The sequence below is a fragment of the Haemorhous mexicanus genome, chromosome 1 (genome assembly GCF_027477595.1).
Source record: "Haemorhous mexicanus isolate bHaeMex1 chromosome 1, bHaeMex1.pri, whole genome shotgun sequence".
NCBI lineage: Eukaryota > Metazoa > Chordata > Aves > Passeriformes > Fringillidae > Haemorhous > Haemorhous mexicanus.
In genome coordinates, this window is record NC_082341.1 from 67,353,058 (window position 1) to 67,363,077 (window position 10,020).

General features: G+C 37.8%; 1 protein-coding gene across 4 annotated transcripts in view; it reads right to left on the reverse strand.

The window, feature by feature from the left end:
* HIVEP1 (HIVEP zinc finger 1) overlaps positions 1-10,020 on the reverse strand; it is a 121,068-nt gene that overhangs the window by 14,065 nt on the left and 96,983 nt on the right. For all 4 annotated transcript variants that reach the window (XM_059852357.1, XM_059852368.1, XM_059852365.1 and 1 more), the window contains 3 exons: positions 5,540-5,673; positions 3,975-4,150; positions 1,851-1,955 (listed from right to left, as the gene is read on the reverse strand). In XM_059852357.1, coding sequence (XP_059708340.1) covers positions 1,851-1,955; positions 3,975-4,150; positions 5,540-5,673 — 415 coding nt within the window. The remainder of the gene's footprint in view (positions 1-1,850; positions 1,956-3,974; positions 4,151-5,539; positions 5,674-10,020) is intronic.

Below are 10,020 nucleotides of genomic sequence, written 5' to 3' on the forward strand. Positions count from 1 at the left end.
TGGTTTTTTGGATTGGGGCTCCAGTAAAAGAAAGAAGTGCTACATCCTCTATTTTGGGGAAAAACAAAATAGGCATTGTAGTCACAAAATTAAATTCCATGAGGAATTTCAAGGATTATGTAACAAATCCTGTATGTGTCTGTGCTCTTTTTTTCCAAAATAGAGCATTTCATTTATTAGGTAATTATGTGCTGAGCAAAGAACATATTTCAGGGCATAAATAATATGCTATGGTCAAACATGCCTGTACATGATATGTAAAAAGGGAAAGCCTCTCTCTTTCTCAATCGAATAGTCTTGAAGTCAAAGGAAAGCATTCTTTCAACAAATGTTTGAAGAGGCTTCCTTTCACCCCATGTTACTGAAAATTCAGTTACCGCTGAAACATTTCCCATTGCATTATAATCACAAATGCAACTTTTAATGCATGCGAGTGGGAATATCAATTTATCAATGAATAAAATGTATTCAGTTCCTAATAAGTGGAAATATCTGTTCATCTGTAGTTTAGAGAACTCACAAAAATGTAAATGCTCCAGAACATTGCTTAAAAAAGTGACAATTTTTCTGTCATATGAAGACTGAAAATATTAATAAAAATTCCTCTGTAAGAAAAAGACAGTAATTTGTCCTGCTGCTTATCTTCTGTGTTATTTATCTGGTACCTCAAATTGTCAAGGGAGACATATTTTTTGCTTACGAAAAAAGAGTACATTGAAGAAGGTCAAAAATGGGAAAAACACAGGTTTCTTTCTACCTAGTGCACTACTGAATCACAGCAGCTGAGTCATATTCCCAGCATTATTTAGAATTAGATTCAAGATGATTCGCTTATTCTGCCAGTGGTTGTCATATGGAAGCAAGTGCATTCATCTTTCTTTCCCTTATAGCTTAAATAAAGACCTCCAGTGCTATCTTTCCTCCAAGCCTCATCCACAATCTAATAAACTATCCCACTGGAGGGAGAAAAATACACCAAGGCAAGGCAACAACATTCATCTCCCCACAGAGGAATGTGAGGGAGGGAAAAATGCCATCACTGCACTGTGACATGCCGAGATCTCAAACAGTCCTAATGCACAACCCTGTTCTCCATCTCACTGGCTCTGCTGCAGGCACACCTTTCTTATCATGCCAAGCAAGTCACTCATGAACCTGGTTTGGCTCTCTTTGATTGTCCTTGATCTCATCTCCTCTTCAGCAGAATCTTCTAGGGATGTGGGAAGTGCAGAATTCAAGTTTTTTAGTGAATACATTCAGTCTGAAAACATTCTCATCACTAATGAAGAAGTAGAACAAGTCAAGATGAATAATGTTTTTAATTTCTGTATGTTCTCTATCTGCAGATTTAACCCAATTATTTGTGAAGGAGGACAGAATTCTATGCTGGAAGATGATTAACCTCCTTGCAAGGCATTCAGCAATATATTTGTGATTTGTGTGGCATGTTAGTGATTTAATTTCTATGAAATATGCATCCCAAAACTTGGACCATTTCATGCACAACTATTTTCAAAGAAGCACTACACTTGACTGCATTTTTTCTAGGCAAACAGCTGTTTTTCTGGTATTTTCAATCTTGTCATATTTATCTGTGAAAGTGATAAAGTTAAACTGCATAACACTTTGTGAAAAATTCAGCAGCAATTTATCCTTAGCATATGCTTGTCATTTCTTTCAGTGAAAGTTTTCCCAGTGTTTCTGGCTCCCTTGGACTAGCTCTTAAGACTTTTACCTCCATATCTTTTCCCTGTACCATAATTAAAAAGCTTTGGAAAAGAAAGGTAAGAAGCTGAGATGACAAAATAGACACAATAATTCAATAAAGAAAGAAGACTTTAATTTCTTACCAAATTCTTCTTCTCCATCCTGGTCATCTATTAAGCCTACTGAGACTCCCAAATCCATGCATTTCTTGCTATGTGCCTTTGACTTCATATGCTTTGTTAAATTTCCTTAAGAAAAAAACAAAACAACATTATCTGCTCTCTGAGTATACAAATGTCTACAAATATATGCTTAACGTGTCCATCTCTTCTTCAGGTACCTTTATAATAACCTTATAATTTGATTTCAATCAAATTATAATATTTCAATCAAATGATAATTTGCTAGAACCTTGTCCCTCAATGCAAGCTGTCAAGGGCTGCAGCAGATTAACTATCCTGAATGCTACCAACTGGCTGTCTACATTTAGGAAGTTTTTTATTGAGATAAAATAGAAGAGGATGGAAACTCTAAATTATTATGTATTTTGTACTGGTTTAAGAGATCTCTCCTTTGTTTATGGCAAAGTATAAAAAGGGGTGATTCAGTCTTCAAAGTCATGTTGACAGAAAACTATCACGTGAAACTGAAGTTCTTATCTTGCAGCTCTTCCAGTATTTGATGAATTCTATTTTTAGTGTAAACACTTTCAATGCCAACTTAAGCAAACATGTTAATTTTATTCAAAATCAGAGCATGAACATACTTGATCTGAATCTCAAAAGTGAATGTGCAGCTCAGAGGCCCCACAGGCTGCTCTCCCCTTCTTAAAAAAGAAAATATGGTAAATATCAAGAAATGGCTAAGAGTGGCTCAGATCTGTAAATGATAAAATGCATGTTACTAGAAATAACTGCCCACCTTAAACTTCACAGAAAACATTTCTTGGAGGTATTTAAATAGGAAAAATTAAAGTGTAATGCTGACTCTTCTATGGTTATGGAGTACTTTATTTCTGCTTTGAAATGAAGGTGGTAACTCATCCCAAATGTTGAAATAATTGTTGCAAATATATTGACTCACAAATAGCAAAATTTCCAGTCTTTGCACACTTCATGAAGCTGCTGGCTACACTGTCCTGTCATGAAGAGTGGCTTACCAAACATCAAACACCCAACTGTGTGACCTGACTGCCAGCAGCAATGGCACGAGCCAGGCACAGCAAATGCAGAAGAGGGTATGAATACAAGTATCTGCTACGACTGAAACCAGGGAGATCTTTACACGGGCAGAACTTAATTACTTGAACTTGGCCAGCACCCCTCTTCTGCAAAAACCATAATGAGAATTTACTGCATTTGCACTCCAGCATTTCATCATGAAGGCAATATGATGACCCAGCTTGTCAGGATGCAGTGATGAGTTTTGACACATCTGAAGGCTATTCATCCCACTTTGTGCAGCACTGTGTTATTTCTTGGAAGGTTTCCACCACTGCGTAGTCTCAAACCCACTAAAAACACAAATGTTCCTGAGGTTACAGCTTGGGGGGAATTGTTGCTAAATGATGTTCAAAGCCAAGAAAAATTTTACTGCTTTTTTTTCCCTGAAATTATTTTGGCTGTGAACTTCTCCTGTCTGTTTCACTTGAGTCCTGGATGTACCACTGTTTAATATATTGCCTGCATAAACCGGGATACACTTAAGTATGTGAAGTTATAAACAGACTTTAAAAAGGAGACATCCAACTCTGGGTCTTCGAAGGTCAAGCAGAAAGCAACCCTTGTCCTTCAAGGGTAAAAAAAAAAAATTCAACATAGTAATTTATTAGAGGCCAATTTCTTTCCTAGAGCAATTGGTTGAGTGCCAATACAAGTAGAATATATGTCCACCTCCTACCTCCAAAAGACACTGTAAGGGATTTAAAATTCTGTGTCCCATCTCTATCTAGGATGAGCAGCTAACCATCTCACTTGTCTTCAGCTAACATTCATCATACTCCCATAACTTCCCTCTTCCACTCCAATTTCTCACCCACTGCGGCATGCCAGACAGTTCATTCATATAAAGATGTGATCATATGAATAAACATACAGAAGACAAAGGAAAAGCAGAAAATAAATTACAAATATTTGAAGCATTAGATATAAAATGCCACAGAGAGGGAACCTCTTTAGCTCATGAACAGCCAACTAAGAGAAGAAAATAACTGTACTTTAAAGTAGAAAGAAAAAAAGGGAAAAACATACCCAGTAAAGTAGCCTTACCTTTAGTTTTGAAGGAAAAGTTGCAGTAATTGCAGTGGTAAGGACGGACATCAGTGTGTGTGCGAATGTGCTTCTTCAGCATGCTGGGCTTCTTGCAACGTATCCCACACTCCTCACAGATATACTTCCCTCTCCCTCTCCCTCTCACATACACATAGTCTTCGTTTGACTTGTACCTAGTAACAGCACCATAAGAGTAAGGCAATCAGTTGTAAAGGGAAAATGAGTCCAGCTAGAAACCCTCATCTACCAGAATTTTTAAAATAACACATTAGATGAAAATCCCTTACTGACAAAACCAATCACGCTCTTTGTCTGTCTGCTCATTCCTGCATGTATTTGTTAAATTCATGTCCATATTTATCACTAGCTAGTCATAGACCTGTTTAGGAACAGCAGCTAATCTTTTTAAATAAAGGTACTGTTGATACTAAGTATTTAAAGATTTCAAATTTCCTCTTAGCAACACAGGAACATATTTTTAAAGGTGTCAGTTGGAAGCAGGTTTGAGCACCATGAGGGAGCTTTAAAAGCGCATCTTGGAGGCTCTGCCTTGTGCAGAAAAGGAGTAACATTAGTTACAATAATGAGAAAGTCTTTAAAATTCCCTATCAATGTCCTCTGGACTCAGCCTATGGGGACTGTCTCTAGATAGAAAAAGTCATTTGGATTCAATTATGCCCTTCATATTTCCACTCAAGGATGCCAAATGTGTTAAGCTTTTGTGACCTGGTCCTTGCAATTTCTGCATCTGAGCAGAGACACAATGATATTTTACCTGGACAGCTGGTAATGATTTAACTGCTGGCCTAGACTAGATTCAAATTGGGAACTAGTAACTAAAACCCTACAGCTGACCATTGAGACTAATCAAACATGAACTATTTGCGCTACAAAATTTTACAGGTGTCACTGGCACTTTTCTATTTAAAAATCCGCTTTTCTATTTAAAAATCCGCTTTTCTATTTAAAAATGTTATGAGATGTTGCACATAGTGCAACACTGTAGCTAAACCAACAGATATTTACATCAGGCAACAGATTTGAAGTATTATGGTGCAGGGAGGAGGGCTCTCAGTAAATATTTCCATGGCACTTTTCAAATCAGAGCTCTCCAGCCTGCGTATGCCACAGCAAGCTGCCAGACAGAGACGGCACTGCAGGCTGCTGCTTAGCCCCTGGACTATTTCCTCTCCAGCTACAGTTATACAACCTTGCTGCAGAATAGGTATTATTTATCATGTAAGAGAAACATAGGAACAGAATTTACATCTCTGGCTGTATCTAGCCGCCCTTAGCACTGATTAATGCTCATTCCCTGGAAAAAAAAAATGAATCGCACAGCCTACTGTTCTTTATTTTATTACCCCTTCTCATAACTCTCATGGCTCCATGCTACTGATGACTTTCCATTTTTCTTGGAAACATAAACCAGCATCCACAGACCACAATATGGGAACTGTTGTTTAAAATAAATCAATCAGGAAGCAAAATCTCTGCAAAGTCTAGAATCTAGGAAAAAATATCTTCTCAATGATATCTAGTGTACAAAGTACAATACTTGCCCTCCATCAAATATTTTAACTCTTCTTGGTACAGTTTTGATAAATGAATTTTCTTTATCATGCTCAGTGCTCGATTCAGAGTTTTCCTTATTGCTGAATTCAGTTGGAGTCAATTTTTTCCTGTTTAATGTTCTCTGAAAGAAAATGAGATATGCTCATCATTAAAATCAGTGTCTTTCATATCCTATTCAAACATTCAAGTTATGGTGAATAAAAGCATCATAAAAGCCACAATTCTTATTATTGTTTTTTAAAACTGTTAAGATACAGGAAACAAAAAATATCTTTTGCTGAACTTCTTCTCTACTCTGCATTGCCTGTTTGTGGGCTGATTAATCTATACAGAGGTTATGGCCCTGTAGGAAACCAGGAATGCTTTGAGTCTGAAGGAGGACATTCCTTTTCTTTGTCCTGGGAAGATAAAGGTGATGCTTTTTAGCTCACAAATAGCCTTCAGAGAATAATGTGTACAATCAAACTGAAGCGCTTCCTGAACAGCAGCACCTGGACCAACCTGTCTGCTGACCCAGGATAGAGCAGCACCTCATGGCCTGCAGGAGCTGCCTTCCCACGGCACAGCAGAGAGGAGAAGGGTGGGAAGGTGGGGTGTAGCTAGGGAGGTTATTAACAGGTAACATTTCTGAGTGCTAATGTTTTTCAAGAACTACAGCTCTTTTGCTCTGAAGACTGACTGCTCCCGATTTGGTGAGGTTATTAACAGGGGTTCCAGAACACTCCCAAAGCAAGACTCCACACCTAATTTCCTACTGCCAGACCAAATTACAAGAAAAAGCATACAGTTGTCTAGAAGAACAAGATTATATTTCTTCACTTTGCCTGATTATTAGTATAGGAACTTTTATTTTGTTTAAGGAGGATGAGTTCCCCCAACATTTGCCAATTAAAATGTACTCCTTCCAATCCTAGGATATTTATAAAATGGGCAACAATGAAGGAATGATCCAATTAGCCAGCAATTATTACTGCTGTATTTATAAACTGTTCTACCCACATAGCTGGCACATTTACCTCATTTGCTCATATTGATAAGTGAATAAAATGATGAAAGAAAAAAAATCTGGCCTTATGTTTTTCACTCATTATAAAATTTAATGCTGTAAGCTTGTGAATTCTTGGCAAGAGGAATGACTTCACTGGCTGGCTTAAAATGACAGATCAGTTATGCTGGTTGTTACATACATTGAAGGGTGACATCATTCTGGCACCTGGCTCTTGCCCATTGTCCTTCATGCAGCCTCAGACGCTGCCTTCACTTCTAATTCCCACAGGATAAGGAATTAACACAGATCGGAGGAAAAGCATCTCCCTATTCAATTGAAAGCCCCAGGAAGCTGAACATGCACAAGCACTTCCCCAATCCATACAATCCATACACTCTCACAGAGCCCTCTGGGTTGATTCAGGCTGCATTTTCAAACATCTGAGCACTTCTACCAAAGCACACATGACAACTCTGCCTGTGTGTAGGAAGAAAGAAATTTCACCCTGCATGTTTTAACAGCACTCATACAAGGTGAAAGGAGATGATGCTCTGGGTGAGAAATATCAGAAGTGAAGCCTGCTCCAATAATCACAACTCAGCCATTCTGCAGTTCCTATACACTACCTGGCACATGAACTGCTTTTGTTCCCACTGCAAACAAAGAGTAACAGCGTGAGATTTGTAGCTTAACAGGAAGAGAGCTGTGGAAAATACAGAATACACACAATAAACCGAACATATAAGTATTTCCAGCAGCTGAAATAATGAAATCTTTTAGTGCCTGATCCTTCAATACTGTATACCAATTTTTTTTTCCAGATTTATTTTTAAGTAGTGACAAGACAAAGGAAAAAGAAAGATTACAGAAGCCTTAGACCCACATTGTTATCCAAACTATGATGAAACTGTTACACTAAGTTGCATATTTACAAAAGTATTTAGAATGCAAAAACTATCATGAAACCAAGTACCTCAGATGCTCCCACTACCCAACTTTTTTTTAAAACACGTCTACGTACAGATATAAGACAGCCCAACTTGTGTTAAAATTATTTACTTCCCCTGCTGTGCTTAAGTTTAATGGTTATTTGCTGCTTTAGGAAATTGTTTCAGTGTCTTGGACATGTAAAATGCCGATATCAGAGTAAAAGAAGCATTGAGTTTCTCACAGAAATCTAGAGAAATACTCACTGACAATGAAAAAAGCAGTCTGTTTAGCTTTTTCTGAAAAATTTCAAACTGATGAAAATGACTCGACCCCTCTGTACATTTTAAAGAGCAACCAGTCTGTAACAAGCAGAGGTTTCTTGTGCGGAAATCCTTTAATGCACCTCACCTGAAATCCCCCCCAAGCCTCACATGAACTGGTGGAAAGGGCAGAAAAACAGCAGTGCAGTAAAATGTTCCTCTCTATGATTACTTCTGCCTTCTGTTTTTAACAGAGACACTTGTCTCTCTACTGCCATAGAGAAAAGGGACATGATTCATTTCTACTTTCTCATTTTGCTCCAATTTACCTCCACTGTCCTCAATTACTACTATAAAACTGAAAAAAAAAAAATTGCTCTTAGGGCTGGCCCAGAGACCAGAGTTCAACAGATACTTTGGTACTTTACAACATCCTTTGGAAAAAAAACATGCTTGCAGCCTGAATCATCAAAGTTATAAATTTCACATTAGAATATTCATTAAACATTTTTCCCACTTGCACACAGTCACTTGGGGAAAATGTTTTTAATATCTTTAACCTTTTACTAGTTTACACATAAAAATCTTCTGCATTTAACTACTTTCCAGTGGTGAGCTGGACTGTTGTGGCATATCATCCAAGAAAGGAAAGCTTTCCACAGTTAGGAGAAACTTTCCATTCTTCAGCCTATCCTTGCTCAAAAATCATCACCCTGGAATACTGCACACACTACTGATACACTTTAGTGAGAAGAGCCAAGATCAATGCGCAGGCTTGAAAAAGATATAACACCAGTGAATTCAAGTGAGAAAAACTGGTGAAAAGTAGTAATAAATGGAACAATAAAATAAAAAGAGGATGGAGATAAAATAAGCCTTTTCCATTCAGGTGAAACCTCCTGTTACATTTTAACATACTGCACTCATTCCAGGAGCTTCTTTCACAATAACATTTTGTGGTTTGTTTTCTGAATCACTGGAACGTGGCAACTTCACCTATTGCCTCTGAGCAGTGAATTGTGAAGAGCAAACAAAGTCCCTGCGCTCCTTTTTGTTTGCATTCTGTTCACGTGTATCTTCCTTTCCCATGGTACCTATTGTTGAAAGAGCTGCCTTTTTTTTTGTGACAGTGATTAGTAGTGGTTATACAGCAGCACGAGGTGTCTGTAAACACAGTTTAGTTCTGGGGGCAAACCCAGAACAGTTCAGCAAGTTGCTTTATCTCAGTGAGAAGATCAGCAGTTAGAGCCCCACGAGCAGAATACACCAAATGAGTCTGGAGAGGGCTACGGCTGTGAGAGAGGAGGTGAGACATAACAGTCCTGTGTTTTTATTATTATTCATAAATTGGATTGTGGTAGCACTTAAAGCTCTCTGTCAGATCAGTGTTAAAGTGTGCAAACCACTTGAGCAAACACAACCCCCAACACCTGCAATCCAAACCAAGGTTCCCCAAGGAACTCAGGACCCTGCCAAGTTTCTAAGCAGGAAATCAACCACATATTTTTTTTTTTTTAGAATTATTTGCTATTTTCTTTGTTGGCCTTGTTTGTGTTGGGTTTTTTGGTTTTGTGTTTGCTGTTTTTTTCAATGGACTATTAATTTCCAAAATGATCTCCAATGTTTTCCATCTTCAGACTCCAACAAAAAAACCCCAAAACAGTGGAATCACTGGGCCTGAGCTGAGGAATTTCAGTTTCTGCTTTTTTTAAACATGGCTTCTGTGAGGAAGATTCCGAGCAGGCATCAGCTATTCCATTACCAGGTCTAACTGGAGACTGGTAACAAAGAGGTACACTGTAACAGCAGCAGCAACACCATTCTGGAAAACAGCTTAAATCCTGCTACCATAATCATTAGAAGGGAAAGCAGACAAACTTCAGAAGTATTAGATCGAAAAACCTATCAGATCTTTGAAAATTTTAACTTTTGCCATGGTACACCTTGCTCATACAATCTGAGGTGCCAATTAAACTTTAATTGGTGCTATTTGCTGCACTTTTTTCCTTAGTAATGGCTCCAAGCAAAGCCTGTAAATTATCCCAAGCAGAGCTTAAAAACTCTTAATTTCTATCATGCTCATGTGCTTCATTCAAAATGTCAGCAAGAAAGACTGAAGAAAGATTAGTAACTGTTTCTTTTGTGGCAGAAGCACTGTAAATGTACCTGACAGCTGCCTATTACAGCATTTAAACACTCCTGGAGTCTTTTAAAATGGTGCTGTCAAAATATTTTAAAAAAATATTATTATCCATTATTTATATTCTAAACAGAATTTGTTTGTACAGAA